At 48.1% G+C, this 16265-nt stretch overlaps 2 protein-coding genes across 9 annotated transcripts in view; one reads left to right on the top strand and one right to left on the bottom strand.

Moving 5' to 3' along the window:
- The window catches only part of MED12L (mediator complex subunit 12L), a 141245-nt gene that overhangs the window by 31580 nt on the left and 93400 nt on the right, over positions 1 to 16265 (bottom strand). For 7 of the 8 annotated variants that reach the window (XM_042798459.1, XM_042798473.1, XM_042798483.1 and 4 more), the window contains 9 exons: positions 11040 to 11187; positions 10543 to 10661; positions 9236 to 9379; positions 8512 to 8675; positions 7955 to 8086; positions 4937 to 5164; positions 2295 to 2436; positions 1327 to 1447; positions 537 to 638 (listed from right to left, as the gene is read on the bottom strand). In XM_042798459.1, the coding sequence (XP_042654393.1) occupies positions 537 to 638; positions 1327 to 1447; positions 2295 to 2436; positions 4937 to 5164; positions 7955 to 8086; positions 8512 to 8675; positions 9236 to 9379; positions 10543 to 10661; positions 11040 to 11187 (1300 nt within the window). The remainder of the gene's footprint in view (positions 1 to 536; positions 639 to 1326; positions 1448 to 2294; positions 2437 to 4936; positions 5165 to 7954; positions 8087 to 8511; positions 8676 to 9235; positions 9380 to 10542; positions 10662 to 11039; positions 11188 to 16265) is intronic. The other variant, XM_042798467.1, reaches the window with a different exon arrangement.
- Positions 7936 to 16254, top strand: P2RY12 (purinergic receptor P2Y12). The gene is made up of 3 exons (XM_042798515.1): positions 7936 to 8013; positions 12012 to 12265; positions 14680 to 16254. Exon 3 carries the CDS (start codon positions 14704 to 14706, stop codon positions 15721 to 15723), a length of 1020 nt encoding a protein of 339 aa, XP_042654449.1. The 5' UTR covers positions 7936 to 8013; positions 12012 to 12265; positions 14680 to 14703; the 3' UTR covers positions 15724 to 16254.

Here is a 16265-nt window from a genome sequence, read left to right as displayed (position 1 = left end):
AGGAGCTGTCGCTGCCCCACAGTGTTTAGTACGAGGGAAGGTGGGGACTGCGACAAGTTCCACTGCCAACAGCAGTGCTGGCACAAAACCAGTATTAATAGGTCCCAGGCTCACATGATTGTTTCAATGAAGTTCCAAACCAAAATGAGATCTATCAGGAAAGAACAGTTCTTCTAAATGCTCTCCTCTTTGCTGAAGTGTACACAGATGCTGTATTAAAACTTAATTTTCTTTTTTAAGATGCAATATTAACATGGATAACTTTTATGTCAACATTATGCCACACCTGGGTGGCCAGGTGTTGATAATGAATAGTTTTCAGCAAACTTCTACAGTTTTACGTGCGTATAAAACATTTCCCAATCAAGTGAGAATAGCACATGCCAACTTTTCACTAGTGAAACATCTGTCGTTTTAAGCAGGCTACCATTTCTACCTGCACTGTGGACATTCTCACACGTGGAATCGGAAGCCATCGTCCACCACCCGGGTTCACTCTCTGAAACGAAAGGACCACGCAGCAGCAGGCAACTCACCCGTCCCCTGGGGGAAGAGGCAGACCTGGGGAGTCCTGAAGAGGTGCAGCAGCAGCCGACAGGTCATCCTCGCCCCCGGCTCCGCGTCCGGATCTCCACAGGCTACGGGAGATGGTTTGTGACATCAGGCATCTGCCCGGGACCTCGCAGGTCCCCGCTGCAGGCCTGGAAGCGAGCCACCTCACAGCCCCACTTCAAATGGGAACACAGCCATTTCACCAACAGCAATCAGCGTTTGTGGCCTTCAGGCATTAAAAACCGGGAAAGAATAGCATGATTTCTGGTAGGCAAGAGATCTAATTAACGGCAGAAAAGAATACCGAGTTAAAACGGCTTTTGACAGTCAAAGCAGAAATAAGAAACACAAATCTAAGCAGAAAGTGAAAAGAAACGTGTGAAGCAGCCACCAAAGAGGACCACAGGTAGAGCAGCCCAGGGCTGGAGGCAAAGGCAACGCCCGGGGAGAGGGAACGCCAGTGCCAGGCAGACGGGTGCCAGGAGGGAGAGCCGAGCCCGAGCAGACCCGGCAGAGATTTGAGCACCCAGCGGAGAGCAGGAGGGCCGTGGGCGGCGGTGGGGCTGCGGAACGGGGGGCCAGCAGCTCCCACGCCCCTTGCCAAGCGCGCGTTTTGTGCTGGTGGGGGCTGCAGGGACACAGAGCCTGCGAGGCACCGCCGGCAGCACGCCCTGCAGCAGCGCGCTCCACAGCACGCCGCCTGTTCGGGCAGCGGAGGACTCTTACGAAGCCATAAGTTCTTCACTTAAGGTTTTTCTCTTGGTATTTTCTTACCAGCTGCAAGAAGGGAAGGCAGCGCTACGTGCTGAACGACATCCTCCAGAGAAAAGCACTGCCGGGCGATCAATATAGCGATGAAAGTGGCCAGGGAATCGTGGAACGACAGGTCACTCACCTTGAGGGAAAAGCATTGCAAGGCTTCACTAACGGTGCACGCGTCGCCGCCGTGATTACTAAGGAAAACGTTTACACATAAGCATTTGTCTACGTTTTAATGCATTACCCAAGCATTTTATGGCAAATACTGAGAGCTCTTAACTTAATTTTAACAAATACCTATTTCAAATACCACAAATCCTAAAATAAAAAACATTAGTCTTATAAAAACTTGAGAAAATGTTATCGTTTTATAAGAACAGGTAACATCGATACGCATTCCTTAGCTTCGGGACAAGAATATCTCCCCAACATACACAGCTTCAAGCTGTTCCTAAAGGCGCATGTAACCAAACTACAGAGATATTGAATCAGATATCGGATAACATTAGTCACCATAACCCTGCTGACTTTAACAGGACTAAGGTAACTTACACCAGGTGAGTAAGAAACAGCAAAGCGGACCACCCCTTCTAGAAGCTAAGCACCAACATCCAAACAGGGTCCTTAAAACAGAGACAGCTATTTACACATCCATTTAGCATTTTAGAGAAAGTACATGGACATGCATGTTCCTTTTAAAGAGTACCTCTGACATTCCGTAACATTCCATAATAAATAAAAAAAAAAAAAAAAAAAAAATTACAAAGAGAAAACTCTAAGCACTGTCCAAATTCTACATTAACCCTGAAGATGTAGGAAAGAATAAAAATCAATCAGGAATCTCATTAAAAACCTTGGAAACTCAAATAGATACAGACTAAGTTTGTGCTCCACATTTTGTGTTGAGTGGAAACCTTACCATACCTCTAAGAGCACGCTAGGCAAATAGGTTTAACAGATATTTCAGAAGATACTGAACTTACATCCACACTGCAGAGCAGATCATTGAAACCCCAGACGTGATTTGAAGAGCAGCAAAGAGCTTTAACGACCCCCAACCACTCTGAGCTGAGCACCGTGCAGCATGCCGTCAGCTCTGCACAAAGGTTTGCTATATCGTTAATCCTAGGAAAGAAGAGAAAAACTAATACAGAAGCAAGGTATTTTTTAAACAATAAATATTTAGGTCACAGTAGGTCAGTGCTTGGCAGAAGAACTGCCGTTTCCCTACTTAAGGTGGGGGGTTTATGTCCAAATGAGACGATGCTACCGTACACATCACCCAGTGGCGTGCAGCTGTGGACAACTGGAGCATCAGGAAAAAAAACAGTACGTGACTTGTACCCCGTAACTTGCATCCTCCCGACCCACAGCGGCACAGGGGCCTTTATTCTGTGTACACCCCACCCTGCACACCCGGCAGCTTCCCCCCCCGCCCACGCTGCCCCTCTGCCCCCGGGCGCGCTCCGGCCGTCCCCACCGCCCGCGCCATCCCCAGCTCCATCCTCTGGCGCGCAGCAACGCCACAGGGAAGTGGCACCCGTGGCCCCCGTGGCCCCCCCGGCCCCCGTGGCCCCCAGCTCCCCAGCGACACCTCACCGCAGGAGCCCTCCCGCCCCGGGCCCGGCCAGCATTGCTGGTGAGGAGGGAGGAGAGCCACGAGATCAATCGGCATCGATGGATTTTACTTCACAGGTGACACACTGTGTAACGTGTGATTTGGTGCGTGATTCAGAGTTATGTAACATCTTAAAAAACAGAGCAGGGTTGACTCATGCCAGTGCAAGTTATTTTTTCTCTGTTCCACAGTGAAACTCGTTTGGCCACATTTAGATGTTCCCCTTTGCTGCTCTTACAAAACTGCTTCCTCTCAGCTGCTCTGCTCTGCCAAGGATGCCCCACAGTTCACAGAATCGCAGAATCACAGAATCCTAGAATGGGTTGGGTGTGGAGGGACCTCAAATCCCCCCCAGTGCCCCCCCCGGCCCCGGGCAGGGCCCCCTTCCCCCAGCCCAGGGGGCTCCCAGCCCCGTCCAACCTGGCCTTGAACCCTTCCAGGGAGGGGGCACCCACAGCTGCTCTGGGCACCCGGGGCCAGCGCCTCCCCCCCCGCACAGGGAACAATTTCTGCCTTAGATCTCATCTAAATCTGCCCTCTTTCAGTGTAAAATCGTCACCCCTCATCCCATCCCCACACCCCCTGATCCAGAGTCCCCCCCCACCTCTCCTGTCCCCCCTTTAAGCCCTGGGAGGCCGCTCGAAGGTCCCCCCGGAGCCTTCTCTTCTCCAGGCTGAACCCCCCCAACTCTCTCAGCCCGGCCCCCCAGGGGAGCTGCTCCAGCCCCGCCAGCATCTCCGTGGCCTCCTCTGGCCCTGCTCTGGACATTTCAGAGATGGCTCCATACTGGGGACAGGGTGAAGGAACTGCACACTTTGGGCAGGAGTCAATCAGAAAAGAAGAAAAAAAAACCAATCCACAATTTCCTTGAGTTTTGTGATCTGTTTAGCAACCTTAAAAAACAGTCAGCTACTGCTGCACCTAGGCCTAACCATCAAGACCAAGAATTTCTTAATAAAATTTAGAACAGAATCAGAGAAGAACACTAAATTCTGGTGGGTTTTAGTGTGTAAGAGCAATAAAGGTGCTGGGGGCAGGGGTAAAGGCTAGATCCCAAAATCGGTGTCCGCTTCACCCTGCACCACAGACTCTGCAGAATGGAAAACCAGAGTGAAACAGTTTCAACCCTGCAGTGCCCCATTTGCACAAGAAGGCTGAGTTTATGTGCTTACACACTGGAAGGAGGAAGCAACTGATAGAAGAACATCTGAATGATGAAAGAAAACACACTGTCAGCGTGAAACCCTGGCACGGGTGTTGCTTTGCTGCAAGGGTTCTTCACTACACTTCTTGTCAGTGACTTGAGATTGTCTGAAAAGACCTAACGTGGGCTTAGGACCCAGGAAGTGTCGCGCCGGATCAGAGCAAAGCCCCACCGGCCTGGGACGGGAGCCAGGACCTGCTGGTGTCGGAAGGTCGGGCAGTGCTGGAGGACCCGCAGCAGCACAGGTCTCGTCCCAAGGCTGGTGCTGGGCCATCGGCCCCCAGCGCGCAGCGTGAGGCCCCCGCTGCCCCCGAAACGTGACTGACAGCTGTTACACCTCCAGTAGCTTCTGTCCGATAAAACCCTTCATGCTTTAAAAAAAAAAAATACTTTTGGAAAACCTACATATTACCTACAAAGATGATATCCATAATAAATAAATGACGTAGTTAATAAATTAAACACCGATTGCATCAGAAGAAGGAAATGACCTAACGCAGAACCTTCACTCATTTACAGGCTTCTAATGAGCAAAGATTGTGCTGAGCTGCTCTGTCGGGAAGGGCACAACTGCTGATACAAAAAGCTTACTGCAGTGAGTACTTTCTACTTGTTCCTCCCTACCGTTAAATTATGCAGACTGATTTCATGAAGTAACTCAGAGGAAACTTATTCAACAGATCTTCAGCAACCAGAAGTAGTAATGAATGAAAACAATTGCAAAAAAGACACAAAACAAAGGAAACCTCATTTATGCCACGTAAAAATCCACCCAGGCCGGATTCCAGCACGGTTTGCCTTACCTTCCTGCGTCTTGGTGCCCCATGCACACGTTCATTAGCGCATTGCAGACGAAGCTGTAGCGGTTGGCCGCGTTATCGCTCAGGATCTTGCCCAGCATTGAGTAATTAATGCTGTGAGCAGAAGGATTCTCAATAAAATCTAGCATGAACTCTGGGTCCCACAGTAAATTGGAATTTGAAGGCTGAACATTGCTGTATATTGTTTGCTTCACCTTAGAACAGGCACTACTGAGGACCAAAAAAAAAAAAAAAAAAAAAAAAAAAAGAGGCAGTTGCCATAAAATGTACTTTTGCAGAAATACTGTTGAACATACCACGTGAGATTAGAAAATTCTACTTTGGTTACCACACTACACATTTTCAAACTCATTTCTGGTAAGGAGCATCTACCAGAAAATAAGGCTGATACATCCGTTTCACTCAAGTTTTTCTGCAAAGCAAGTCTCAAGTTTCCAAATCGCCTCTATGACATTTCTGTGACTGAAAGTGCGAGCGGCTGGCTAGGGGCCGCACGCTCATTCCTCGCTAGCGATCAACTCCTTCCTGGAGCATCAGGTGCCTCTGCAGCAAACTGCAACAGCGCTTCGTAACGCTGCTCCCCCTCTTTATGTGTTATGACCCAGAGAACTGCAGTGGTGGTAAGAAGAACTAATTACAGAAAAATGAGAAAATTTATCTAAGTTAAAAATTCTACGTTTGGTAACAATGTGATATAACGGACAACTTTTTGAAAGACGAAAACAGTAGACAGAGAAAAGACACTTAACGGTCATATTTTGACATTAATAAATACAATAAAATGTCAAGAAATGTTCCAGGCTAGGAATACCTACATGTTAACTGGCTTTCTTCACAGGGAAAAAAAAAAGGTGTTAGTGAAGAATGCAAATTTCACCCATAAAATGTTCTCGGGAGCGTCTGTCCTGAGCATTGCGTTTTACACCAGCACCCACCCAGCCAAACTTCCCTAATTATCCCAACTGGGAAGACGTCCTCATGACTGAAAAAAATCCGCTAATTGAAATTAACTTAAAATACGTGAAACCTTTGGAATTTTTTAGAACCCCACTGGCCCCGAGAGGAGAAGTCGGAGGGAGCACGGTGCTGCCTGGACGGCGCGGGTGAGGCGGGGACGGAGCGGGACGGGGCGCGGGGCTTGGAGGGCGGCCCTGGGGACCCCCCGCCCCCGCGCGCGGGGGATGCGCCGGTGCCGGAGCAAGAGCAGGAAAACTGATCTTCCAAAAGGGCCCTGCCTGACGTGAACCCTCTGCTCCAGCGGCCAGTGTGGCAGCAAACAAAGAAAGCCAAGCAGTGGGAAGCAAGCGCTCCGCGGTGCCAACGGCAGGGCCGGTGCCAGCCGCCTCGCGGGCGCGCGGACCTCCCCGGCGTCTGCCATCCCAGCCGCCACCCCCCCAGACCCCACCGGTCACAGGGGCCCAAAACCCCAGCCACACAGCCCCCAGCACGCCAGCAAAGCAGCCTCTGACACTGCACATAAACAAGAAGTAAAGCTGGGGGAGTGGTCAGAAGATAACATTTACCAAAAAAAAAAAAAAAAAAAAAAAAAAAAAGTGAAGGAATGATTTTAAAAAAGGAAGTTTAGTGAATGCAACTGACTATAGCAAGCACTCTAAAGCAAAGCATGCAGCTCATTCGGTCATGAGAAATGCTGCAGATGGTACCAGAAGCCATTTGCGAACCGTTGCAATATACAGAAGGTAAGTCACTAAATTTGAACATTTATGAACTGTACTTCGTTGTCGCTTCAAACTGACTTAGAGGGACACAAATAGCTAGAGTTAGAGCATGCACAAAAGGAGCTAAAAAAGTTGCCGTGTAGAGACAGCTGGTTTTGGTTTTGTTTCAGCTGTAACAAGAAACCAAGAAGAAAACAAGTGTAGCACTATTACTTTATATGCAGTTGTTTAAAAAACTTATACACAAATTTTATTACCAGTTTTCAGAGGATTTCTAACACCACTTGTCTGAAAAAAGAGGCTTCAAATCAAGTGCTGTATATCGCATATTTAATATACGATTTTATACCTTAAATATCTCTGTATTACTAGATGATGTTTTGATTTGCTATTGTAGGTTAGTATTAATACAAATTTTTTATTGTACTACTAAACGTTAGGTTTTAAGCAGAAGAATGAACATACAGCTAAGACACTTCTGTAGTTCTGTATTTCACATTTCTTATTCCTAGCGTTTCTCATATTAAACGCTACTGCTCCCATGTGTTTGCAAACCTATTAAAGTATTAAGATTATTACTGAGAACTCTTTTCCTGATCCCTATGAAATGAAAACCACAAATCTGAAATACGCAAACCAAAACCAGGTACATAAACTAGGAGGGGAAACAGTAACTGAAGTGGTTTGTAAGTCTCAGAAGATGCGTATTTGCATATGAAAGGTTTCCACTCCCCCTTTAAAAAGTAAGGGCCAAAAATACAGCATCTGGGTACCTAAAATATTTTTTTAATTTAAAAATCAAGGAACTGAACATTCGAGCTTAAAACTTCACAAACTCAAACATGTTTGTGCCTCTCCCCACATCAAAGGAGATATTTAAGGGAATATTACAGCTGCCTCAGCTAAGATTTTGTTACGTTTTCATCCAAGGCTGGCTGTACCGCAGCCAGTTTGCTGAGGCACTACAGAGCCAAATCAGTCACGTCACCACCTGTGACAGCAAGGGTGGGCAGGGTGGGGGGGCCCAAGCCCGCGTGGCACAGCCGCCCCCAGGCCGAGGGTCCCCGCGCCCCTCGCCAGCGCGGCGTGCGGGAGGCACAGCCCCGTGAGGAGGCTCAGCCTCTGCTCCTCCACCGCAGGCACCTGCCCGGCGCGGGGACGTCACCGGCTCAGGACCGCGCCGGCACGGGCCGGAGAATTGCGTCAGCGAAGGTGAAGCAGCAACGGCCACGGCGTTTTGTCCACGGAAAGCAAACCGGGCTGAGAGCACAGCAGCCTGCATCAGCCAGGCAGCGGTGAGAAAGAGCCCAGCACCACCCACCTGAAGAGGTCTCCAAACTTGCTTCTCAGGTGACTACAGGACACGTACAGATCATAGAGGTAAGCTAAAATACACCTTTCTGGGGAGGAACACTCTGAGGGGTTAACGACGTGTTTGACCACCCCGCACAACCTGCAAAAATAAAACCATTCTGAGTTGGTTCCAACGCACCTCGTACCGTCCGGCACCGCGCGAACCCCACCGTGCCCCGGGCAGCGCGCTGACAGACCCTGCCTCCACCGCCCCACCGGGCTCGGCAGAGGTTTGGCATCACCGGGGCGCCTGCTGGGGCCCCAGGGAGGAGAGGACACAGCGGCAGCGGGGGAGCCCGGGGCAGGAGGGGGGAGAGGGCAGGAAATCAAGAGACACAGCTCCCCCCTCTCCCGAGACGGAGCAGCGTGCGGGTCCTCCCAGCCCCCAGCCGCTCCCTGCGCCCGCTGAGCCTTCCGACAGCAGCACCACGGCTGCCCTCACCGCCCGAACCTCAACGCGTGCTTTGCTTAAGAGACGACAACAAAAAAAAACCGCTTTTTTGGAAAACTGTAGCTGCCACGAACCCTTCGAAGACTTGAGCGGTTTGCTCCGGGTTGAGGATGAGGCAGGCATGGTAGCGCCGCAGCACGGCGACGATGCAGACGCACAGCCCCGTCGTGTAGCTTCCTGCCAGGCTGGACGACTTCAGCAGCAGCTCTGCCTCCACGACGCTCAGCTCGTTCAGCAGCTGGAAACGCATCCACAGAAATAACGAACTGAAAATAACTTCCAAGTTACACATGTAAAATAGGGGCAAAAAAAAAAAAAAAAAAAAAACATTAAGGAAAAAACACATACGGCGAACAAAAATGAAATTCCTTACTACAGAACAAGGGAAAGAGGGAGCAAAATAAACTGATAAATTATTAGAAACGTCCCTCGGAACTGCTCTTCAGAAATACATGGCACTTCTGGCACCCAGATGCTTTACTGCATAATGTGATGGTTCAGTCTGAAACAGTGAAGCCCACCCTAAGTTACTTTATGATAAAGTAATCCAGAAGTTTATTAATTTTGAAAGATTTTAAAATAAAATACATCTATCGATTCTCCATAATTGTCAAAGCAAGACAGAAGGGGAAGTACCCGGAACTCTGTTTCAGAAGTCAGAAAACTGAAACAGATAAAAGCACATTGCAGAAAATCAGGAGGATTTGCAGTCTGGATGATTTTTTTTTTCCTGGTTTTACAGAATACGTATCACAGCTTTATCCTGACATAACCTCCCCCAAAATGAACTCCACCTACCTGTATTGCAAAGTCTATAAGTCCATTGATATTCAACGCTGGCTCCATGAGATCAAAGATGAGCTGTATATGGTGAGCCAAGGGAAGATGATACGATGTTCCTGAGGCAAAACTAGTTATCTGCTCGAGAACATTACTGGAGATCTGTGAAAATAAATGTCGAAAAGTCACATGGTGACTGAGGGCTTCTCAGATACATTAGTGCTCCAACAATCCTGGTTTATAAGTGGTAACAGCAAGTGGCAGCATTTTGCAGATAAAAGCACTAACGTATCACGCAAGAGGACGTCTGTTACTCTACTGTCCTGCAAGTCAGACATAATGCCGTCTTATTTTCAAAACTGACAACACAGAAAATTCTGTTCTGCTGCTTTACAGCTGAGAGTCAAATTCTTCTTAACACCTATAACACTGATTTTTATTCTGTGGGGTGTTTTGCTTTAAAGAAGAGGCAAAATAATTTTTCTTTTCATCTTACTGCATCGTGACTTTTTTATTGATGGTTTTCAGATAATTAATAACACGCTACCCTGCAAACAAAACATGTAATAAATTAATTCAAACAACCAGATCCAAAGATATCTTATAAATTAAGTATCAAACGTGTACTTCTTTCACTTTGTTTCTTATGTTAGCCTCTGGTTCTTGAAATAGACTTAAAACCAGTAACACCTGACAAAGTGATTAAATCCTATGCTGATACTTAAAGTCCTAATATAAACCAGGAAAACTGGGCTTGTCAGTTCAGACAAATTATTTATGTTCTCCAGTCAGCCACTGATACAGCTTTTTAACAGTAAAGGTTGACTATGAATTCTAATATCCAGAAAAGAACAAGCTGTATTATCCACCAGCTTCTCAAAGAGACATACTCAGTTTGTTGCACAAAAACACAGAAGAGTTCACTGTTCTTCATAAACACAGATACTGCAATGGATCTTATGCATATGCAAGAGGTTGGTTAATAAGTACTTAATTTACCAATGAGCCCTAAACAATGCTATTAATGGAAATTTATGTAAAATTTATTTTAAATTTTTCATTAAAAAGTCATGACATCTGTAATAGTCCAGAAAGCTTCTTGCAAAACAAACAAAACCTCCCAGACAAACCAACCAAACACCCCAACAGCTACCAAAGCAGCTATTTTAGAGTATCAAGGCAGCACTTTTTCTCTTGCCTCTGAAGAAGCAGTGCACTGAAAATTCTTGGTATATACAAAACACTTCCAAAAACCTAGATTTGCTTCCCATGTGCCACCTTCACAGCAGAGTGCAAAAGGCTACGATTTTCTACACGGGCAGTACCTGAGACGTCACCTGATGTTGGTCAAAATAGGACAGTTGCTGTAGTTTTGTGAACACGGTCTCCAGGGTTGGAAATGCTTCTTGCTTGGTCTTCCTGGCTTTTTGCCCTTCATCCCCAACTTAAGAGATACAAAATGATTTTGGTCATTTTACATTTAACGGAGCCCTCGTAGGGGGTGATCAGCATTATTACTGATTTAAAAGACAATAAGAATCTTAATAAGCTTTACTCACGACTACGTGAAAAACCCTGCTTGCCTCAGTTTCCCACCACGCTCGGGACAAACACGCGTCGCAGCACGTAACGATACCAGCGCTCCTTGGGGGTTATCGCCGTGGGACGGGGTGGCCCCCGCGGCAAAGGGCGGCGGTGACACAGCCGGTGCCACTGGCGGCCCCCGGCACGGCGCAGCCCGGCCGCCCGAGCCTCGGCAGGGCTTGGCAAGCACCCCTGAGCCTCGCGGCAGGCGACCGCCCAGCAGCGTTAAAGCGCTTACCACCCATTTCAGTAGTACTCTTCTTGTTCAGAATTTTGAGGATGTCTTTGGTAATCTTCTTCAGCTGATGCCTCGCTTCGTCGCGCTCCTTACCGACGCCATAAAGGAGAATCATGCGCTGGTTACACTCATGACTTGAAGATTCATCCTGAAAAGACCAGATACGAATGAAGCCTCTTCTCTTTTTTCTGTCGTCACCTGCAGAAACCCGAGCCGAGTAGCCCAGACTGCAACAAACAACAACTACCTCTGCCACAACAAGCATCTCTCGCAGTTACCAGTGCGGAGGAAACGGTGCCAAATGAAATCGCGAAAGAGCATGCTAAAAATACGGGGGGAGGGGGGAATGTAATCTGGTATTATGAATTCTGTACGTACCTGTAAGGAGGGCGCATACGGACAACCCTCCCAACTGTCCCCTGGACTGCTATTCACTGGCAGATTAGTAAACAGAAGACAGATGTCTAGAAACTGTGTGACATTCCTCTTATTGTGTAAAAATCCATTGGAAAAAATATGCAGCCTAACTCCTAAAATCATATTTTGCACATCCCAAAGGAATTGAAATATGTATCCTTTATTTAAATTGTAACTGGTTATACTTAGTCTTTTACTAAAACGTATCATATAATATTGATGCACTGTATGTAACTTAAAAACTTGGAGCACTGCTCTGCAAGCCACGTAAGGTATAAACATTTTGATCAGTAACATACTTACCTTCCCCAAGCTAACCAATCACTACTCCTTTCAACCACTTAATAAGCTTTTTAAAAATAAGGCTGTGTACAAAAGTAATACTAAAGAATCACAAGGCAAAAATGTAGTAGATGGGTGTGCAACTCTACCCTCAGAATTGCACAGTCTTACAAAATACATGCTCTCTTTTAAAAATAGTGATTCTGCTAGTAGGTCAGAAGCAGGAAGTAAACCTCCAGTTATTTTTAAAAATTCTATTTCTCTCTGTTCTAGAGGAAACAAAAGCAGAAGCACTGAGAGCGTCACCTGGAACCGGCAGCTGTCTCTGGCTAAGAAACCAGCTCAGAGCCAGCGGAAGGTCTGTGGCAGGACTGGGATGCAGCGCTGCTCCTCCAGCCCCTCCTCGCTCCGTGGGATTTACGCGGGACCGCTCCTGCCTGCCCCCACGGCGCAGAGCTAGAGGAACCGCCACGGACCCTCGCTCAGCAACACCCCAGCGGGTCATCGCTTCTCAACAGCGCGCTACGGTAATCTCCTCCTTGATTTTGGGGCAGGGGGGAGCTGTCTGATTTTGCATGCTCGGGGAACACTTACTTCATTAGGATTAGACTTGGCAGCTGAATCTGGTACGCGCTTCAAAGCATAAGCCAATTTATCACTATCTTGCAGATAGAAATAGAACTTCACAGCTCTGTAAGGAAGAAGTCGGGGATGTCTGGGCATTGGCTGACAAAGCATCAACTCCCCGCGCGCCTTATTTTACAAAGATCATACAGAAATAGAGCAGTCGTTACAATTGCATCGCTACACATCTGAAAGTCACTCCTTTTGAAACACAACACCGACCGACTCAACATCCCTGCCCGGCTTTCCCAGGCGACCAGTCCGGATCAGACCTGATCCGATCAAGGTTTTTGGATGAAGGGTCCAGCCCAGCCGCCGCGAGCCGGGCGCTGGGGGTGCCTGGGGGTGCCTGGGGGTGCCTGGCTGGGGGCCAGCGCGGCGCAGGGGTCTCGGCAGCGACGGCACGCGGGTGCCCGGGGCAGAGCACGGGGGGCTGCAACGCCTGCGCAGCTCCTGCGCGCCGGCTCGGGGCAGCAAAGTGTCAGATTTATTTGCAACACAGCACCGGTAAAACAAGTGATTTAAGAAAAGGAGAGGATAAACTCTCCAACTAGAAGTAAAGGTACACATCAATACCTACATCAATAAAGCTACAAATAACTTCAGACTTTGCTCGCACTGAAGTAACAGGCACCACTAGTTGTCCCAGCGCTAATAATTTGGGTTGAAGAGCAGCTACTCCTCTCTCATTTTTTCCCCCCTTGGCAGCAACAAGCAGTGACTTTGTGGAGTGTGACACCCACCCTTGGAGCGCCCGGGGTGAAACGGCGGCGGCCTGGGAGCAGCTGTTCCCGGGCTCTGGGCAGGGAGGGGGAGGCAGAGATCAGCCTCAAGGACAACCAAAAGCAAGGCTGAAATAACGCCGCTGGGAGAGACAGACGGTCGGGCAAGCAGAAATACAACAAAGATCCCCGTCAGGACCCCCGGCCCCCCGCCGCAGCCTGCGCCGCCACCGCCGCCGGGGAACGGGCAGCGCAGCCCACCGCCGTGCCGGCCCCGCGGCGCAGGGCTCGAGGAAGCTGTGTGGGAAGCTCAGGGGGTTTGATGGAAGCTCAGGAGGTCAAGAGGTGTGCTGGGTTTGTGACCTGTGGCGGGGTTTTTGGTAACGGGGAAGGGGGCTGCAGAGGTGGCCCCCCGCGAGAAGCTTCTCGAAGCTCCCCCAGTTCCAAGTCGGACCCACCTCTGCAGCAAGGCCGAGCCAATTAGCAGTGCCTCTGCAATACCGTATTTAAGAAGGGGAACCTGGGAAGAGGAGAGGGAGTTGTGAGGAGGAGTTGCGAGGGAGACCCCTCTGCAAACACCGGTCAGTGGAAGAAAGGAGGAGGAAGGTGGGGAGGTGTGCTGGTGCACCCTGCCCTGTATCCCATGGTGAGATGGCAGGCTGTCCCCCACCACCACGGAGGTCTGTGGTGGGGCGGATGCCCACCTGCAGCTTGTGGAGGAGCCCACACTGGAGCAGGTGAATTAAAACGAAGGAGGGCGGGACTCTGGGGGAAGAAGCAGCCCCCGCTGTTGCAGTTCAGCACTGGGAGGACTGCAACACGTGGGGTGACCCATGCCAGAGCAGCTCAGGGACGGCTGCATCCCATGGGGAGCACTCACGCCAGAGAAAGTTCATGGAGGACTGTCTCCAGTGAGAGGGGAGCTGCATGGAGCAGGGGAAGAGTGCAAGGAGTCCTCCCGAGGAGGAAGAAGCAGCAGGACTGGCCACGCCCCCCCCATTCCCTCTGTCCCTGCACCCTCCCCACATGGAGGTAGAGAAATCAGGAGAAAATCTGAGCCTGGGAAGAAGGGAGGGGTAGGGTGAAGGTGTTTTTAAGATGTGGTAATGATTCTCACTGTCCTACTCTGTTAAGTAGTGTTGTTAGTGTTTGAATTAAATTTATGTTCTTTTCTCTTCCCCTAACAAGTCTGACTTTTGCCCGTGACTGTAATGGGTGAGTCATCCCTCCCTGTCCTTAGCTCAATGCCCAAGCCTTTTGCTTTGTTTTCTCCTTCCCTCTCCTGAGGGGCAAGGGATGAGTGAGCAGCTGCGTGGTACTCAGTTGCCCTCTGGGCTCAAACCACAACAGGATGGAAGGTCACCTCAGCATTTCAGTCACGAAAGATCAAACCAGGTCACCTTACAAACATGGCTACATCTAGTGCTCTTCTCCTGTAGAAACCCGACATCCTCGGTGAAATACAGCACACCTTACAGCAGTCAAAATCCCCAAAGAAATGTTCCCAACACAAAAATTGAAAGTGGACTAGAGAGCTTGAATTCTCATGACAGATATAACTCACAATTTCATTTTTCTGTCTTTTGTTTTTACAGGGAGGGGGAAAAAGACGAAGTGCAATGAAAGTTGCAACTAACTTCAGCTACGCTAGAAACGACAGCAACTGCACCAGCGACAACAAAATCAGTCAAGTCATTTTTCCTTTGCTTTATACAATTCTGTTCCTGGTGGGTATCACCATGAATGGCCTGGCAATGTGGGTCTTTTTTAAAATATCCAGCAAATCCAATTTCATCATTTTCCTCAAAAACACTGTCATTTCTGACCTCCTCATGATCTTGACTTTTCCATTTAAAATCCTCAGTGATGCAAAGTTGGTATCATGGGTACTGAGAGGATTTGTGTGCCAGGTCACCCAGGTTGTATTTTACTTCACCATGTACATTAGCATTTTGTTTCTTGGTCTAATAACTATCGATCGCTACCAGAAAGCTGCTTCGCCATTCAGAACATCAACACCAAGAAGCCTTTTAGGTGCCAAGATCCTGTCCACAGCAATTTGGATATCAATGTTTGCTCTTTCATTACCCAACATGATTCTAACGAACAAGAAGAAAACATCTGAGAACGTAAAAAAATGTGCTGTCTTGAAATCTGAGTTTGGCTTAGTCTGGCACGAAATCGTAAACTATATTTGTCAACTTATCTTCTGGGTTAATTTAGCAATCATAGTTGTATGCTACATACTCATAAGTAAAGAACTGTACAAATCCTATAAAAGGACAAGATGCGCAGGAAAGGCGACCACAAAGCCTGTAAATCTGAAGGTTTTCATCATTATAGCAGTGTTCTTTATTTGTTTTGTGCCGTTCCACTTTACCAGAATCCCCTACACCCTGAGCCAAACAAGAGATGTGTTCGAATGCTCTGCTCAGAACACCTTGTTTTACTTGAAAGAGAGCACGCTGTGGCTGACGTCGCTAAACGCTTGCCTAGATCCATTCATATACTTTTTCCTTTGCAAATCATTTAGAAAGTCCTTGCTAGACATGCTGTGCAAGCACAGAGGATCGTTAGAACTCAGAGCACAGATGAAGGAGCAGAATGAAGGAGATGACACAGACGAGACGCCGTTCTAGAGCCAAGACCTACCCATACCCCCTGCTGGGCCACACACGTTCATTGGTGGGCAGAAGCACAAATCCTGCGGAAGAATACCTAGAATTTCACCAACTTCTTTAGAAATTGTCCTACAGATGAAGCACAGGCACCCTGGAACCGTCACTGTTCGCAAAAATGGTGAAACTAGAAATCCTGAATAAAACAACAGCACCACCTGCTCACAGCCTCCATGACTGTCAGAGTTACTAGGAAAAAGTTTGAAATTATAGTTGGAGCTGTAAGAAAAAAAATTAAACAGTCTTGTAATGCTACAGATGATATTGTGACCTGCAAAGATTTTGCAGAAATGGCTTAAACTTGGGCCAGAGTAAAGTCCATGGCAACACAAGATCTGGGAAATGCAAGTAAAACCCACACTGTGGCTTTTTTTTAAATACGGGGAGTTGTCATCTTGTATGCAACTGGCTGAAATACAGGACATACGCAGATACGCTATTTATCTCTGCAGATTTTTGGTAACAGAATAACATTTTGCTTATGTCATTATATGCTTGGAATC

The sequence above is a fragment of the Tyto alba genome, unplaced genomic scaffold, assembly GCF_018691265.1.
Source record: "Tyto alba isolate M040663 unplaced genomic scaffold, T.alba_DEE_v4.0 Super-Scaffold_10, whole genome shotgun sequence".
NCBI classification, from domain to species: Eukaryota; Metazoa; Chordata; class Aves; order Strigiformes; family Tytonidae; genus Tyto; species Tyto alba.
Note: the sequence above shows the minus strand (reverse complement) of the source record. Positions and strands in the feature narration are given on the sequence as shown.

Excerpts from the sequence above, each read along its gene's own strand:
- P2RY12 (XM_042798515.1), top strand. The coding sequence starts at position 14,704 with ATGAAAGTTGCAACTAACTTCAGCTACGCTAGAAACGACAGCAACTGC.